At 46.9% G+C, this 19,456-nt stretch overlaps 1 protein-coding gene across 6 annotated transcripts in view; it reads right to left on the reverse strand.

Moving 5' to 3' along the window:
* The window catches only part of pde4ba (phosphodiesterase 4B, cAMP-specific a), a 341,912-nt gene that overhangs the window by 74,566 nt on the left and 247,890 nt on the right, over positions 1-19,456 (reverse strand). For all 6 annotated transcript variants that reach the window (XR_016496356.1, XR_016496357.1, XR_016496358.1 and 3 more), the window contains 3 exons: positions 11,385-11,579; positions 2,714-2,750; positions 2,519-2,589 (listed from right to left, as the gene is read on the reverse strand). Coding sequence is in view for 3 of the 6 variants with exons in the window: in XM_090236202.1 (XP_090092328.1) it covers positions 2,519-2,589; positions 2,714-2,750; positions 11,385-11,579 (303 nt within the window). In the remaining 3 variants the exon portion in view is untranslated. The remainder of the gene's footprint in view (positions 1-2,518; positions 2,590-2,713; positions 2,751-11,384; positions 11,580-19,456) is intronic.

Genomic DNA, 19,456 nt, shown 5'->3' on the forward strand with positions numbered 1-19,456 from the left:
GTCTGAATCACAGTCTGATTCTAGAGGAGGATGTTCTGCACTTCATAGTAAGGCATATACAGTGGGGCAAAAAAAGTATTTAGTCAGCCACCAATTGTGCAAGTTCTCCCACTTAAAAAGATGAGAGAGGCCTGCAATTTTCATCATAGGTACACTTCAACTATGACAGACAAAATTAGAAATCCATAAAATCACATTGTAGGATTTTTAATGAATTTATTTGCAAATGATGGTGGAAAATAAGTATTTGGTCAATAACAAAAGTTTATCTCAATACTTTGTTATATACCCTTTGTTGGCAATGACAGAGGTCAAACGTTTTCTGTAAGTCTTCACAAGGTTTTCACACACTGTTGCTGGTATTTTGGCCCATTCCTCCATGCAGATCTCCTCTAGAGCAGTGATGTTTTGGGGCTGTTTCTGGGCAACACGGACTTTCAACTCCCTCCAAAGATGTTCTATGGGGTTGAGATCTGGAGACTGGCTAGGCCACTCCAGGACCTTGAAATGCTTCTTACGAAGCCACTCCTTCGTTGCCCGGGCGGTGTGTTTGGGATCATTGTCATGCTGAATGACCCAGCCACGTTTCATCTTCAATGCCCTTGCTGATGGAAGGAGGTTTTCACTCAAAATCTAACGATACATGGCCCAATTCATTCTTTCCTTTACACGGATCAGTCGTCCTGGTCCCTTTGCAGAAAAACAGCCCCAAAGCATGATGTTTCCACCCCCATGCTTCACAGTAGGTATGGTGTTCTTTGGATTCAACTCAGCATTCTTTGTCCTCCAAACACGACGAGAAGAGTTTTTACCAAAAAGTTATATTTTGGTTTCATCTGACCATATGACATTCTCCCAATCTTCTTCTGGATCATCCAAATGCTCTCTAGCAAACTTCAGACGGGCCTGGACATGTACTGGCTTAAGCAGGGGGACACGTCTGGCACTGCAGGATTTGAGTCCCTGGCGGCGTAGTGTGTTACTGATGGTAGGCTTTATTACTTTGGTCCCAGCTCTCTGCAGGCTCTCACTAGGTCCACCCGTGTGGTTCTGGGATTTTTGCAAACCGTTCTTGTGATCATTTTGACCCCACGGGGTGAGATCTTGCGTGGAGCCCCAGATCTAGGGAGATTATCAGTGGCCTTGTATGTCTTCCATTTCCTAATAATTGCTCCCACAGTTGATTTCTTCAAACCAAGCTGCTTACCTATTGCAGATTCAGTCTTCCCAGCCTGGTGCGGTGCAGGTCTACAATTTTGTTTCTGGTGTCCTTTGACAGCTCTTTGGTCTTGGCCAAAGTGGAGTTTGGAGTGTGACTGTTTGAGGTTGTGGACAGGTGTCTTTTATACTGATAACAAGTTCAAACAGGTGACATTAATACAGGTAACGAGTGGAGGACAGAGGAGACTCTTAAAGAAGAAGTTACAGGTCTGTGAGAGCCAGAAATCTTGCTTGTTTGTAGGTGACCAAATACTTATTTTCCACCATAATTTGCAAATAAATTCATTAAAAATCCTACAATGTGATTTTCTGGATTTTTTCTCTAATTTTGTCTGTCATAGTTGAGGTGTACCTATGATGAAAATTACAGGCCTCTCTCATCTTTTTAAGTGGGAGAACTTGCATAATTGGTGGCTGACTAAATACTTTTTTGCCCCACTGTAGGAATGTGATTCATGCATTGCCTATAATGTGTGGATTATGTTTTAGACATTTCAGACAGGCTTATAACAAAAATATGACTTAACAAGCACAACATAATCATTTAGATAAATGGCAGTTGAAATCAGGTTGAATTTACTCATATAAATGTACTTCCACCAATTAAAATTAGATTTAGTATTTTGTTTATTTGACTAAAATATGAATGATCTGTGTCTGTGATAATGGGGTTGTTTTTCTCCCATCACCCCACAGCTAACCTGCTTCAAAAATAGTTCATACAGTGTCCTAATAGCTTGACGTAGTTAAAGTGTTTTCATGAGGAAAAAGAGAAAGCATGTGTTTAACATCCTGCTGTGCAGTGCACTACCTCTCGCCTGGCGTTAACATTACCCTTCGATAGAAAAACACAAGGAGCAGAAGGAATCTGGAGTGGAAACCTAGAATAATAAGACAGTGTTCTGAGTTCATGTGTTCTACAGGCTGAGGATGGCGGCGACTGAGAAGGGCAACATCTTACGAGTTCCAACCCCACTTTGTCAAGCATTTCGCAGTAAAGTCTATACCATTTGTAGGGTGCGCATGTGACAAATACAATTTGATTTCATTTGATGATGCGTTGAACAGTGAACAAGTTTAAATGCAAAGAGAAAAGCTCCAATAAGACAAGGCCGAGAGTGGGTGGAATAGGTAGCAACTGCCCTCTTGTGGATTGAGATACAAACTACAACACATTTACAGCTGCTGTGTATTGTCCGCCACAGCAGACATGAGACTAATTTGTATATTTATTTATGCATAATTCATTAGGTAGTGTTCTTAATCAGTCAGATAAACAATAACACCGGACACTTACTTGTTTGAAGCACATTGGACATTGGTCAGGACTGTGAAGTTATTTCTTACACTTCGAAGGCTTGCGAGGACCTGGACAGAAAGAGAACATGTTTAGCCATTACTTACACCAGCAAGTATGGAAAGACACAGATGTTCTGAATGTCGGGGTGTTAGCGGCTGGGTTTAAGGACAGGTGAGCTGGGATCATATTTACCTGAGCAAAAGGCGTTACTATCAGGTCATCACCATGTCTGTAAACACAAACAAAAACATGTCAACAACACATCCTGAACATCATTCAGAAAGCATTCCTAAGACTGTTAACAGTGTCATACACACGTCAGGTTTAATGGGCTCAATCAGTCCATTGTTTCAACACCAGGGGAAAGAACGTATCTTTAAACCACATCCAGGGAGGTAGTCATTTTGAAAGTATGTCTCAGTCATGAGTAACGAAGGTCCCAATTCCCTAAACTGTGCCTGTAGTTAAGCCTTTGAGGACAAACAGGAATCTTGTGACTGACCAACAGCCAAATGACCTCTACGTACCCCACAGACAAATGACCCCTACTGTACGTAAACCACAACCAAATTAGCCCTACAGTGGTTCTTCCGTTAAAAGTTGCATCATACTCTCGTGTGGCGCAGCGGTCTAAGGCACTGCATCTCAGTGCAAGAGATGTCACTACAGACCCTGTTCCAATTCCAGGCTGTATCACAACCGGCAGTGAATGGGAGTCTGTCACGCCCTGACCATAGAGAGACTTTATTCTCTATTTTGGTTAGGTCGGGGTGTGACTAGGGGGGGGGTGTTCCTATCTAGGTGTTTTATTTCTATGTTGGCCTGGTATGGTTCCCAATCAGAGGCAGCTGTTTATCGTTGTCTCTGATTGGGGATCATATTTAGGCAGCCACTTCCCCACTGTGTTTTGTGGGATCTTGTTTTGACCAGTGCATGTTGTACCTCTCATGTTACGGTTCATTGTTGGTTTCCTTTTTGTTTTTGTAAGTTTAACAAAAATAAAGATGTGGAATTCAGAGCACGCTGCGCCTTGGTCCGTCTCTCCACACAACCGTGACAGAGTCCCATTGTCACGACTTCCACCGAAGGTGGCTCCTCTCCCTGTTCGGGTGGTGCTCGGCGGTCGTCGTCGCCGGTCTACTAGCTGCCACTGATCCTTTTTCCTTTTCTTTTGGTTATGTCTGTTTTGTGTTTCACCTGGTTTCATTTTGGTTAATTAGGGGGGTATTTAATTTGACATTTACTTTGGGTTTTTGTGCGGGTTTGTTTTTGTTTGACTGTCAGTTAGTTTTGGGTTGCATTTTCTTTAGTTCATTTTTAACAAGTGTTTTTTCCCTGGACTGTGTCTGAGTGGGGTTTTGTGGCTACTGTTGTAGTCCGGTGTCCTGTTATTTTGAGCTAGTTTAATAAAACACCCTTTTCTTTGGAACTTGTTTCTCTTGCGCCTGACTCCACACCCACATCTCCTTGGGGAGATCTGACAGAATCCCTCACCAGAAATCATGGAGTCAGCAGGAGCGGACGCACCCACCCCGTCCATGGAGGAGCGTGTCCAACAGCATTCAGCGGTATTACACCGTTTGGGGACAGCGATGGATCAGGTGTTGGCGAGAATGGAGAGATGGGAAAAGAGCGGCCTAGCCTACCTCATCTTCAGCCACTCTCCAGCCTGCACCACCACCTTCTCCGGCGGCATCTGGCCCCAGCAGGATTCGGCTCGCTCTCCCGAGGGACTACAATGGGACGGCTGCCAGGTGTAAGGGATTCCTGCTCCAGCTGGAGCGTTACCTCGCGACCGTTCACCCGACTCCCTCGGGAGAGGAGAGTGTCAACGTCCTCGTCTCCTGCCTTTCGGGTAAAGCCCTGGAGTGGGCCAACACGGTCTGGGAGGGCCCGGACTTGGCGAGGGACCATTACCCAGAGTTCACCCGCCGCTTTCGGGCGGTGTTCGATCACCCACCAGAGGGCAAGGGCGGGTGAACGGCTGTTTCACTTAAGGCAGGAGACGAGGAGCGCACAGGATTTCGCGCTGGAGTTCCGGACTCTGGCCACCAGCGCGGGGTGGAATGACAGGGCCCTGATGGACCATTATAGGTGTAGCCTGCGGGAGGACGTCCGCAGAGAGCTAGCCTGTCGTGACCCCACTCTCACTCTGAACCAACTAATAGACATGTCCATCAGCTCGCGGCTGTCCCGATCAAGGTCTGTTCGTTCCACCTCCCAGCGCTCCTGCTCCGACACCCATGGAGTTTGGGGGTGCTGCTGCTAGGGCCACCGGAGGAGGAGCCTCCTCCTGCACCAGTTGTGGTCGGAGAGGACACACTGCTGACCGGTGCTGGAGGAGCTTGTCTGGGAGTCGAGAGGGCAGGCAGAGCACGGCTCGAACACTTCAGGTGAGTCAGCACCCGGCTCACCCAGAGCCCTCTGTATATGTATGTGTTGATTTCCTTTCCTGAGTTTTCCCCTCATTTCCAGCATAAGGCGCTAGTCGATTCAGGCGCAGCGGGGAGTTTTATGGACCGCGGATTTGTGCTTAAGTTAGGGATTCCCTTGGTTCAGATGGACCAACCCTTCCCCGTGCACAGCCTAGATAGTCGACCGTTAGGGTCAGGGCTGATCAGGGAGGCCACGGTTCCACTGGACATGGAGACGCAGGGGGGTCATGAGGAGCGGATTAGTCTCTTCCTCATTGATTCTCCTGCGTTTGCAGTGGTGCTGGGAATTCTCTGGTTGGCTTATCACAATCCTAACATTTCGTGGAAACAGGGGGCTCTTAAGGGGTGGTCAGAGGAGTGCTAAGGTAGGTGTGTGGGAGTTTCCATAGGTGCAACGACGGTGGAGAGTCCAGACCAAGTCTCCACCGTGCGCATCCCCCCCGAATATGCCGATTTGGCAATCGCCCTTTGTAAAAAGAGAGCGACCCAATTACCAACACATCGACGAGGGGATTGTGCGATAAACCTCCAGGTAAACGCTGCACTTCCCAGGAGTCACATGTATCCCTTGTCACAGGAGGAGAGGGTGGCTATGGAGACATATGCCACCGAATCTTTGGGACAGAGGTACATTCGGCCCTCCACATCACCCGTCTCCTCGAGTTTCTTTTTTGTGAAGAAGAAGGAGGGAGGTCTGTGTCCGTGCATTGACTATAGAGGTCTAAATTCCATCACAGTGGGGTTCAGTTACCCACTACCTCTCATCTCCACGGTGGTGGAGTAATTCCACGGAGCTCGCTTCTTCACAAAACTGGATCTTAGGAGCGCGTATAACTTGATTCTCAGGGATCTGCACGGGCAGGGTGTAGTGGTTTACATTGATGACATACTGATCTATTCCGCCACACGCGCATGTGTCTCTTGTGCACAAGTTACTTGGGCGACAGTTGGAGCATGACCTGTACGTCAAGGCCGAGAAATGTGTGTTCTCCAAACAAGCCGTTTCTTTCCTAGGGTATCGCATTTCCACATCTTGGGTGGTGATGGAGTGTGACCGCATTTCGGCCGTGCGTAATTGGCTGACTCCGACCATGGTAATAGAGGTGCAGCGGTTCTTAGGGTTTGCCAATTACTACCGGAGGTTTATCCAGAGTTTTGGGCAGGTGGCTGCTCCCACTGCTGCATGCCGGTGCATTTGCGGTGGTCGGTGGAGGCGGACAGAGCTTTTGGTCGTCTGAAGGCGTTGTTTACCGATGCTCCCGTATTGGTGCATCCGGACCCGTCTTTGGCATTCATAGTGGAGGTGGACGCGTCCGAGGCTGGTGTTGGAGCCGTGCTATTACAGCGCTCGGGCACACCCCTGAAGCTTCGTCCCTGCGCTTTCTTTTCGAGGTAGCTCAGTCCGGCGGAGCGAAACTATGATGTGGGTGATCGGGAGTTGCTGGCTGTGGAAAAAGCTCTGAAGGTGTGGAGACATTGGCTTGAGGGGGCGAAACATCCTTTTCTCATCTGGACTGACCACTGTAATCTGGAGTACATCCGGGGGGGCGAGGAGACCGAATCCTCGCCAGGCAAGGTGGGCGATGTTTTTTTTTAACCAGATTTCGCTTCACTATCTCTTACAGACCAGGTTCCCGTAACGCGAAGACCAACGCACTGTCCCGTCTCTATGATACCGAGGTGCGGCCCATCGACCCCACCCACATACTTCCGGCCTCTTGACTGGTGGCACCGGTGTTATGGGAGGTGGACGCGGACATTTGTTAGAACCTCCTCCACCACAGTGTCCAGCAGGTCGGAGGTACGTCCCACTTGGTGTTCGTGATGGATTGATCAGGTGGGCCCACACGCTACCCTCCTCTGGTCATCCAGGGATCGAGAGGACAGTGCGGGCTCTTAGGGGGAAGTACTGGTGGCCCACCTTGGCTAAGGATGTGAGGGTTTATGTTTCCTCCTGTTTGGTGTGCGCTCAGTGTAAGGCTCCTAGACACCTGCCTAGAGGGAAGTTACACCTGTATGTGGACTTTCTTACCGATCTTCCTCCGTCTTCCGGCACTAGGGGGTGCCTGAGGATATAGTTTCTGATCGGGGTCCCCAGTTCACTCCCAGGGTTTGGAAGGCGTTCATGGAGTGTCTGGGGGTCTCGATCAGCCTGACCTCTGGTTTTCACCCCGAGAGTAATGGGTAGGTGGAAAGAGTGAACCAGGATGTGAGCAGGTTTCTGCGGTCGTATTGCCAGGACCGGCCTGGAGAGTGGGCGAGGTTCGTCCCATGGGCCGAGATGGCCCAGAATTCACTTTGCCACTCCTCCACGGACCTGTTGCCGTTTCAGTGCGTGTTGGGCTATCCTGAGAGTAATTGGCATCAGAGTCAAACCGAGGATCCATCGGTGGAGGATTGGGTGCAGCGTTCAAAGGAGACTTGGAGAGCCGTCCAGAAGCGACAGAAGTTGAGCGCTGACCACCACCGTAGTGAGGCCCCCATATTCGCACCGGGGGACAGGGTATGGCTCTCGACCCGAAACCTGCCTCTCCGCCTGCCCTGCCGGAAGCTGGGTCCACGGTTTGTGGGGCCATTTAAAGTCCTGAGGAGAATAAACGAGGTGTGTTATAGGTTACAGCTCCCCTCTTACTATCGTTTTAACCCCTCGTTTCATGTGTCTCTCCTCAGGCCGGTGGTAGCTGGTCCACTACAGGGCGTTGAGGTGCGGGAGGTCACTCCGCCCCCCCCTGGACATCGAGGGGGGTCCGGCATACACTGTACGGTCCATCCTGGTCTCTAGACGTTGGGTGGGGTGCCTGCAGTACCTCGTGGATTGGGAGGGGTACGGTCCGGAGGAGAGGTGCTGGGTGCCGATGGGGGACATCTTGGACCCATCTCTGCTGGGTGAGTTTCACCACCTCCATCCTGATCGCCCTGCGCCTCGCCCTCCGGGTCGTCCTCGGGGCAGGTGTCGGCGCACTGCAGGAGCTACGCGTTGGGTGGGGGGGGGGGGGGGTATTATCACGACTTCCACCGAAGGTGGCTCCTCTCCCTGTTCAGGCGGCGTTCGGCGGTCGTCGTTGCCGGTCTACTAGCTGCCACCGATCCTTTTTCCATTTATTTTGGTTATGCCTGTTTTGTGTTTCACCTGGTTTAATTTTGGTTAATTAGGGGGGGTATTTATCTGGACTTTTCGTTAGGGTTTTTGTGCGGGATTGTTTTCGTTTGACTGTCAGTTAGTTTTGGGTTGCGTTTTCTTTAGTTCATTTTTAACAGGCGGTTTTTCCCTGGACTGTGTCTGAATGGGGTTTTGTGGCTACTGTTGTGGTCTGGTGTCCTGTTATTTTGAGCTTGTTTAATAACACGCCCTTTTCCTTCGGCACTTGTTCCTCCTGCGCCTGACTCCACACCCACATCTCCTTGGGGAGATCTGACACCCATAGGGCGGCACACAATTGGCCCAACGTCGTCCAGGTTAGGGGAGGGTTTGCCCAGGGTAGACCGCCATTGTAAATGAGAATTTGTTCTGAACTGACTTGTTTGAAGCACATTGGACATTGGTCAGGACTGTGAAGTTATTGGTCAGGACTGTGAAGGGTTTGCCCAGAGTAGACCGCCATTGTAAATAAGAATTTTTAACAGGCGGTTAAAAATATAGTAGTTAAATAAATGTCCAATGAAAATAAATACTGCAGCACAGCACAGCTTGCAGGATGGTACAGCATGTTACAGCACATCACGTCATAGTATTTTATTGTCAGCCATTGTTCCCGTTAATTCTAGTTGAAACCACCAATGGGCATCTTTGAAGGCGTCTTCATGAAGCTTGCTTACTTTCCCAAATTATCCTACAGAGGTCCACACGGACCAGACATTTTGATTGTTATACCCTATCAGAGGTCCATGCAGACCAGACGTTTTGATTGCTATACCCTATCAGAGGTCCATGCAGACCAGATATTTTGATTGCTATACCCTATCAGAGGTCCACGCAGACCAGATGTTTTGATTGCTATACCCTATCAAAGGTCCATGCAGACCAGATGTTTTGATTGTTATACCCTATCAGAGGTCCACGCAGACCAGATGTTTTGATTGCTATACCCTATCAGAGGGCCATGCAGACCAGATGTTTTGATTGTTATACCCTATCAGAGGTCCACGCAGACCAGACATTTTGATTGTTAAACCCTATCAGAGGTCCACGCAGACCAGACGTTTTGATTGCTATACCCTATCAGAGGTCCATGCAGACCAGATGTTTTGGTTGCTATAACCTATCTGAAAGAGCAGAACAAGTTAATGGGTTGGCGACCCCCCTTGGGTTGTGCCGTGGCGGAGATCTTTGTGGGCTATACTCTGCCTTGTCTCAGGATGGTAAGTTGGTGGTTGAAGATATCCCTCTAGTGGTGTGGGGGCTGTGCTTTGGCAAAGTGGGTGGGGTTATATCCTTCCTGTTTGGCCCTGTCCGGGGGTGTCCTCGGATGGGGCCACAGTGTCTCCTGACCCCTCCTGTCTCAGCCTCCAGTATTTATGCTGCAGTAGTTTATGTGTCGGGGGGCTAGGGCCAGTTTGTTATATCTGGAGTACTTCTCCTGTCCTATTTGGTGTCCTGTGTGAATTTAAGTGTGCTCTCTCTAATTCCCTTTTTCTTTCTCTCTCTCGGAGGACCTGAGCCCTAGGACCATGCCTCAGGACTACCTGACATGATGACTCCTTGCTGTCCCCAGTCCACCTGGCCGTGCTGCTGCTCCAGTTTCAACTGTTCTGCCTTATTATTATTTGACCATGCTGGTCATTTATGAACATTTGAACATCTTGGCCATGTTCTGTTATAATCTCCACCCGGCACAGCCAGAAGAGGACTGGCCACCCCACATAGCCTGGTTCCTCTCTAGGTTTCTTCCTAGGTTTTGGCCTTTCTAGGGAGTTTTTCCTAGCCACCGTGCTTCTACACCTGCATTGCTTGCTGTTTGGGGTTTTAGGCTGGGTTTTCTGTACAACACTTTGAGATATCAGCTGATGTACGAAGGGCTATATAAATAAATATGATTTGATTTGATGAGTTTTGTTGACATGAAGCAACTATAGCCTCAGCTACTATAGCACTTAAAACATGCTATTTTTTTCTTTTGAAATAAATTGTCTTAGTATCATGTTTGGTAGGCTACTCTTTGAGTCCCAGCTAATCTACTGTTAATATGCATTCCGCACAGCAGAGCTTCACGGAGCTTGGAGGATGACATGTTCAGCAAGTTTTTATCTTTTATGATATTTATCTCAATGTAGGCCTACTGATAGTGTAAAATACATGTATTTCAGTAAATTCTGAGACAGGTGGGTTCTAGGTTTTTATTGAAATGACATGGAGCTATCATTAGTATCATTAGTAGGCAAACATCCATTAAACACCCATAAATACATTTCAAGTCCCTAAAATGTTCATTAACTTGGCAAGAGGCTTTTGTCCTGCTACTAGCCCATCATGGGTGGATCGCTTCTTTTGTATTCCAATGTATTGAATGAATATGTTAATTCCAGTCATTTACCATTCTCATTCTCGGAGTGGAAACGTTTGTAGAGTTCACAACCTGCTACACTTGTGAGAAACATGTATTCAAAATGCCTTCAGCTCACATTGTAAAGTGTTGGGTGGCGCACTGATAGCCTGTAGCCTGCACCTGAATGGTGAATGGGAGGCGCACTTCAATTACCAGTTGAAGAATAAAAATAGACACACAGGCCAATTTAATTCCACTAAATTATGCAAATTATTCTATAGACCGATAAGCACAACGTTCAAATGTATTTACACCAAGAAATTAGAGCCAGAAATTCTGGGATTTTTGTAGGGTGAATTACTATGTGGATTATAATAAATGTACATATTTGTAGGGGTTGTTGCATTTGTCATTGTATCTGGATGAGCTATTATGAGGGTTTCGGTTGGCTATTGCCCAATTTAATGGCTCATCAATGCGTGAACTGCTGTGACCAATATCCATCACTACTGTTAGCAGAGAACTGTATTCTAAAAATAAAAACACAGCATCTACAGTGGTGGAAATGTATGAATGAATTCAATAAAAAACTAAAAACTGTTTAAAAATGCATATGTTTAATAGGCTAATGTGCAGTGTGACAAAAATCTACAGGACAATGAGATGTTTACTGTACTCTACATAATAAACATAGTAAAGTGCCTAATTCCTTCGATAAGGGAGAGGCTTGCTAAAAATTATGTCTGTTCTCTTTGGTCGCAATGAAAAAATTCTGAGATAAATGGTAACTAAAACAAACTCATCAGAACAACCAGATCACTTCATGGTGTGTGTGTGTGTGTGTGTGTGTGTGTGTGTGTGTGTGTGTGTGTGAGAAGAGTGTTTGTAAGTGAGTGCATGTGCACGTGCATGTGCCTGCATGTGCGTGCGTGTGTGGTAACTTACAGTTCGGATGCGATGGAGGAGTTTCGGGACATGGACTTGGGCGAGAGTTCGTAGTCACTGTCTGAGCGGTAGAGGAAGGACTCTCTGCGCTGGTTGTGTCCAGGGAAGTTGGTGTGTAGGACCAGGCCTGACCCGGGAGACGCTGAAGGGTCCAATGGACTGCAGCTGGCTGATGGGCCATTCTCCACGTCAAAGCTGCAACACAATACATAGAAAACATAATGTTACTAACAAAGTTACTACATCTATCTTTCCACTGGTCCTGCGAGGCTCAGTCGGTAGAGCATGACGCTTGCAACGCCAAGGGTCGTGGGTTTGATTCCTGCTGGGGCCACCAGTACATCAAATGTATGCACACATGACTGTACTGTAAGTCACTTTGGATAAAATAGTTAATTGGCATTTATTATTATCATTCTATATATGGTATTACTTTCCATCTACAGGCCAGAACCAAACAGAAACCTGGGCTTCTACTTTGGTCCCTGTATGTACAACCAACTGACACTACAAATGACGTTCCTATGGGAAATAAAAGTTGTTCTAATTCTAGTTCCTCTAATTTCAGGTCTGCAGATTCTGCAATTCTAGACTACATTATGAAGATGGTCTGGAATGGCAACTTTCCATCATTGGTTTGCATTGTGTCAACAGAGACAGATAACATATGAATTGGAATCTGCCTTGTAAAAACACAAGTTGCTGTATCATACAAACAATGACATTACTGTTCATGTGAGTACTCTGTGACAACAAGATTCATGTGAGTACTTTGTGACATTAAGATTCATGTGAGTACTCGTTGACATCACTGTCCATGTGTACTCTGTGACAACAAGATTCATGTGAGTACTTTGTGACATTAAGATTCATGTGAGTACTCTTTGACATCACTGTTCATGTGTACTCTGTGACATTACGATTCATGTGAGTACTCTGTGACATCAAGATTAATGTGAGTACTCTGTGACATCAAGATTCATGTGAGTACTCTGTGACCTCCCAGAGAACACAGAGAACAATGAAATGATGAGACCATCAGAGCCACATTCAGACTTTAAACAGTATTTCATAATAAACATCCAAGACTGAGATATGCAGTGAATCTAGTTTTAATTCTAACAGGAAGTACTACACATCGATTCCAGGTTAGTGGACAGGTTAATGACACATCATGAAACTCTAGGCATAACTGACAAAAACTGGGGGGAGAAATGATAACATAGATGTTGCTATTCCAATCAGAACAGGGGTGGAGGGTAAGAGAGAGGGATATTGACAAAAAATCCCTGGAGAAAGATCATGTTTCTGGGGAGGGAGGGAGGGAGGGAGGGAGGGAGGGAGGGAGGGAGGGAGGGAGAGGTGGGAGATGGGGAAGTGAGCGGTCACTGCAGGAGGCTCCGCAAAGAGGAGGGGTCTTCTGGTGCACACGCACACGCACACACACACACACACACACACACACACACACACACACACAAGGCTATCAGATCATCAACACAGGGTCCCCACAAGGGTGCGTGCTCAGCCCCCTCCTGTACTCCCTGTTCACCCATGACTGCGTGGCCTTGCATGTCTCCAACCCAATCATCAAGTTTGCAGATGACACAGTAGTAGGCCTGATTACCAACAATGACGAGACAGCCTACAGAGAGGAGGTGAGGGCCCTGGGAGTATGGTGTCAGGAAAGCAACCTCTCACTCAATGTCAACCAAACAAAGGAGATGATCGTGGACTTCAGGAAACAGCAGAGGGAGCACACCCCTATCCACATCGACGGGACCAGAGTGTAGAAGGTGGAAAGCTTTAAGTTCATTGGCATACACATCACTGACGACCTGAAATGGTCCACCCACACAGACAGTGTGGTGAAGAAGGCGCAACAGCACCTCTACAACCTCAGGAGGCTGAAGAAATGTGGCTTGTCACCTAAAACCCTCAAACTTTTCCAGATGCACAATTGAGAGCATCCCGTCGGGCTTCATCACCGCCTGGTACGGCAACTGCACCGCCTGCAACCACAGGGCCCTCCAGAGGGTGGTCCGGTCGGCCCAACGCATCACTGGGGGAAAAACTACCCTCCATGACACCTACAGCACCCAATGTCACAGGAAGCCCAAAAAGATCTTTAAGGACAACAACCACCCGAGCCACTGCCTGTTCACACAGCTATCACCCAGAAGGCGAGGTCAGTACAGGTGCATCAAAGCTGGGACCGAGAGACTGAAAAACAGCTTCTATCTCAAGGCCATCAGACTGTTAAATAGCCATCACTAGCCGATTTACTCAACCCTGCACCTTAGAGTCTACTGCCCTATGTACATAGACTTGGAATCACTGGACACTTTAATAATGGAACACCAGTCACTTTAATAATGTTACATACTTCTTTACTCATCCCATATGTATATACTGTATTCTATACTACTATATTTTAGTCAATGCCACTCCAACATTGCTCAATCTAATATTTATCTGTTTCTTAATTCCATTAGTTTACTTTTATGTTTGTGTGTATTCTTGTGAATTGTTAGATATTACTGCACTATTGGAGCTAGGAACACAAGCATTTCGCTACACCCACAATAACATCTGCTAAATATGTGTATGTGACCAATACAATTTGAATTGATTTGATTTAAAAGACACCATCTGATTCAGGAAACCAGCCTGGGGCCACAGATGCATGTTTGCGACCTGTGTAAGAGCAGGATGCAGTGATGTGTGTGTGTTTGTGTAATAGCATGTGTAACGATTCTCGTCCTCTTCTTCTGACGAGGAGTAGCAAGGATCGGACCAAAATGCAGCGTGGTACGTATCCATAATGATTTCATGATTTAATGAATACAAAATACAAAAGAACAAGAGAATCAAAAAGAAAACCGAAACAGTCCCGAATGGTGCAAACACTGAAACGGAAAAATAAACACCCACGAAACACAGGTAGAGAAAGGCTAGACAACCCACCCAACTCACGCCCTGACCATACTAAAACAAAGACATAACAAAGGAACTAAGGTCAGAACGTGACAGTACCCCCCCCCCCCCCACCCAAAGGTGCGGACTCTGGCCGCAAAACCGGAACCTATAGGGGAGGGTCTGGGTGGGTGTCTGTCCGTGGTGGCGGCTCTGGCACGGGACGTGGACCCCACTCCACCATAGTCTTTGTCCGCCTCCTCAACCGCCTCCGTGGCCTCTTTTGAACGGCTACACTCACTGCCGACCTCGGACTGGGGACCCTAGCAATGGGTCTCGAATGGATGAGAGATTCCGGCAGCGCCGGACAGGCGGGAGACTCTGGCAGCGCTGGGCAGGAGCAAGGCTCTGGCAGCGCTGGACAGGCGGGAGCACCTGTAGGGAGGAGTTTGAGAGACAGCCTGGTGCGGGGGGCTGCCACCGGAGGGCTGGTGCGTGGAGGTGGCACCGGATAGACCGGACCGTGAAGGCGCACTGGAGGTCTCGAGCACCGAGCCTGCCCAACCTTACCTGGTTGAATGCTCCCTGTAGCCAGGCCAGTGCGGCGAGGTGGAATAGCCCGCACTGGGCTGTGCTGGCGAACCGGGGACACCATGCGTAAGGCTGGTGCCATGTACCCCGGCCCGGGGAGACGCACTGGAGACGCGCAGAGCCGTCTTCATGGCACCTGGCTCGATGCCCACTCTAGTCCGGCCGAAACGGGGAGCTGGGACGTAGCTGGGGACACCGTGCGCTCCACCGCATAACACGGTGCCTGACCAGTATGACGCCCGGTCCCTCTCTCTCCACGGTAAGCACGGGGAGTTGGCTCGGGTCTCCTACCTGACTAAGCCATACTCCCCGTGTGCCTCCCCCCAATACATTTTTGGGGCTGCCTCTCGGGCTTCCAGCCGCGCCACCTCCTCATACCACCGCCTCTCGGCTTTCGCTGCCTCCAGCTCAGCTTTGGGGCGGCGATATCCTCCTGCCTGTGCCCAGGGTCCTTTGCCGTCCAGGATCTCCTCCCATGTCCTGCGATCGCTGCTGCTACTGCTGCTGCCTGCTTGGTCCTTTGGTGATGGGTGTTTCAAAAAGAAAACCGAAACAGTCCCGAATGGTGCAAATACTGAAACGGAAAAATATACACCCACGAAACACAGGTGGAAAAAGGCTACCTAAGTATGATTCTCAATCAGAGACAACTAACGACACCTGCCTCTGATTGAGAACCATACCAGGCCAAACGCAAAAACACAACATAGAAAACGGAACATAGACAACCCACCCAACTCACGCCCTGACCATACTAAAACAAAAACATAGCAAAGGAACCAAGGTCAGAACGTGACAGCATGCCAGATGAGTATGCACTCTATGGTTGATTACATCATTGGTCCTAAGGTCAGTGTACTGCTGTATTCCTTTGTGTGTAAGATAGAACAGGTCCATCAGGCCGGGCCGGTATAAGGGCGGGTAATTCTGAAGCTCAGGCAGCCCGAGCAGCCTCCTCATACAAACCCATCTCACATCGCAAAACAATAGTAGCCATTAACATCCTCTCTTACTCTCTCTCTCTTTCCAGTTCACAGATATTAAGTACATTAAACGTGGCAAAACATTTACTTTAAGATGAAAGCAAACGCCTCAGGGCTCGTTCTGACCCATGATGAAAACAACAGGACGTACACACACGCATACACACACACACACGCCTCAGAGCTCGCTCTGACCCATGATGAAAACAACAGGACGTACACACACGCATACACACACACACAAGCCTCAGGGCTCGCTCTGAGCCATGATGAAAACAACAGGACGTACACACACGCATACACACACACGCCTCAGGCTGTGCTGGGTCCAATAATTGCCGTATTAGTGATAAGTAATGTTATTAAAAGCATTACATAAGGTTATTGGGGATAAGTCTTGGGAAGTATACTGTAGGGCATCAGAAACGCACTACTACTACACCCTTATTAAGTAAACAGTAAGCTAAATATCAACTCTGGATGGTGTGGGGCAACGGGATTGCCTACACTCCTGGCTACAGCACTTCATTGTCTCTGGGTAATGTAGGTTTGGCTAGGGTTTGTATAGCAATAGGACAGCAGGTAACCTAGCGGTTCAGAGTGTTGGGCCATTAACCGAAAGGTTGCCGGTTTGAATCCCCGAGCCGACTAGGTGAAAAATCTGTTGATGTGCCATTGAGCAAGGACCTTAACCCTCTCATGATACAACATGATGATGATGTAATATTTAGGATGTCGCAGCAACATGCAATTGTTTCTTTAAGGGTTTACTTATATTTAAGAGGATAACATCGGTTAAATCTAACTTTCCAGAATATTAGGTGTTTACCGAAAGTAATCAAAAGGGGAAAGAAATGCTCTTAGCACTAAAAAAGGATATCATCTTCCTTCAGGAAACTCACTTTTCTGCCACTGAGCATATGAAACTCCAATGTGACTGGGTTGGGCAGATACAGTGCCTTGCGAAAGTATTCGGCCCCCTTGAACTTTGCGACCTTATGCCACATTTCAGGCTTCAAACATAAAGATATAAAACTGTATTTTTTTGTGAAGAATCAACAACAAGTGGGACACAATCATGAAGTGGAACGACATTTATTGGATATTTCAAACTTTTTTAACAAATCAAAAACTGAAAAATTGGGCGTGCAAAATTATTCAGCCCCCTTAAGTTAATACTTTGTAGCGCCACCTTTTCCTGCGATTACAGCTGTAAGTCGCTTGGGGTATGTCTCTATCAGTTTTGCACATCAAGAGACTGACATTTTTTCCCATTCCTCCTTGCAAAACAGCTCGAGCTCAGTGAGGTTGGATGGAGAGCATTTGTGAACAGCAGTTTTCAGTTCTTTCCACAGATTCTCGATTGGATTCAGGTCTGGACTTTGACTTGGCCATTCTAACACCTGGATATGTTTATTTTTGAACCATTCCATTGTAGATTTTGCTTTATGTTTTGGATCATTGTCTTGTTGGAAGACAAATCTCCGTCCCAGTCTCAGGTCTTTAGCAGACTCCATCAGGTTTTCTTCCAGAATGGTCCTGTATTTGGCTCCATCCATCTTCCCATCAATTTTAACCATCTTACCTGTCCCTGCTGAAGAAAAGCAGGCCCAAACCATGATGCTGCCACCACCATGTTTGACAGTGGGGATGGTGTATTCAGCTGTGTTGCTTTTACGCCAAACATAACGTTTTGCATTGTTGCCAAAAAGTTCAATTTTGGTTTCATCTGACCAGAGCACCTTCTTCCACATGTTTGGTGTGTCTCCCAGGTGGCTTATGGCAAACTTTAAACGACACTTTTTATGGATATCTTTAAGAAATGGCTTTCTTCTTGCCACTCTTCCATAAAGGCCAGATTTGTGCAATATACGACTGATTGTTGTCCTATGGACAGAGTCTCCCACCTCAGCTGTAGATCTCTGCAGTTCATCCAGAGTGATCATGGGCCTCTTGGCTGCATCTCTGATCAGTCTTCTCCTTGTATGAGCTGAAAGTTTAGAGGGACGGCCAGGTCTTGGTAGATTTGCAGTGGTCTGATACTCCTTCCATTTCAATATTATCGCTTGCACAGTGCTCCTTGGGATGTTTAAAGCTTGGGAAATCTTTTTGTATCCAAATCCGGCTTTAAACTTCTTCACAACAGTATCTCGGACCTGCCTGGTGTGTTCCTTGTTCTTCATGATGCTCTCTGCGCTTTTAACGGACCTCTGAGACTATCACAGTGCAGGTGCATTTATACGGAGACTTGATTACACACAGGTGGATTGTATTTATCATCATTAGTCATTTAGGTCAACATTGGATCATTCAGAGATCCTCACTGAACTTCTGGAGAGAGTTTGCTGCATTGAAAGTAAAGAGGCTGAATAATTTTGCACGCCCAATTTTTCAGTTTTTGATTTGTTAAAGAAGTTTGAAATATCCAATAAATGTCGTTCCACTTCATGATTGTGTCCCACTTGTTGCTGATTCCTCACAAAAAAATACAGTTTTATATCTTTATGTTTGAAGCCTGAAATGTGGCAAAAGGTCGCAAAGTTCAACGGGGCCGAATACTTTCGCAAGGCACTGTATAAGGTTCCTCATATACATATAGCCTATATAGCCGTTATATACATATATAGCCTTTAGAAAGTATTCACACCCCTTTTCACACATTTTGTTGTTTTACAAAGTGGAATTAAAATGGACAGACAGACAGGACTCCCTATGGTTTCAGATTGAAGCTCAGTTTAGCCATCAGTTTAGCCATCTTATGTTTGTGAATCAGTTTCAACAAGTGTGATAACAGTAAAACCTTAATATGTACAACACATTAATGGCATGGGCAGACTGTAGAAAGCACTTGTGTATTTCAAACAGGTTACTTCCACCTATCTCTTTTAACCCTGACCTGCCCAATGTGTTCTCAAAGGTCGACCTCTATAAGCAGCGCTTTTTTGCACCTATTCTGGCACTGCAATAAGCTAATGGATTTCTGGTGCTCTATTCATGCAGCCACTCAGATCAGTTTAGATATAGAATTGGTACAATCCCCAAGCATTTACATCATCACATGCCGAATACTACGCTTGACCCAGGCAAGACAAGGTAGCTGATAATTATTTCATACTTTGCAAAGAAATGTATTCTTGTGTGTTGGAAAAATGAAAACCCACCCACTTTTCAATTATAATATGAAAAAAGGATGCCACAGCACAGACAGACGCATGACTCACTGTGTGAGCGAAGTAGTGACTGACTGATGTGATGCCAAAGTCCCATGACACGCAGATGGTCACAGGCCCCTGCACTAAGCCTTCACTTCCTATCCACAGCATCACTGGAATGTGCCCAATGTATAGGACCCTCCCTACCTAGAACATATCTACATCTCTTATCTACATCGAAGCTAGAATGTACGCTGAGTAACAACACATTAAGGACACCTGCTCTTTCCATGACATAGAATGACCATGAGAAAGCTATGATCCCTTATTAATGTCCCTTATTAAACACTTGTTAAACACTTTAATCAAATCAAACTTTATTTGTCACATGCACCAAATACAACACATGAAATGGTTACTTACAAGCCCT

The sequence above is a fragment of the Oncorhynchus mykiss genome, chromosome 5, assembly GCF_057628025.1.
Source record: "Oncorhynchus mykiss isolate SJ-2025 chromosome 5, ASM5762802v1, whole genome shotgun sequence".
In the NCBI taxonomy this organism is placed as follows: domain Eukaryota; kingdom Metazoa; phylum Chordata; class Actinopteri; order Salmoniformes; family Salmonidae; genus Oncorhynchus; species Oncorhynchus mykiss.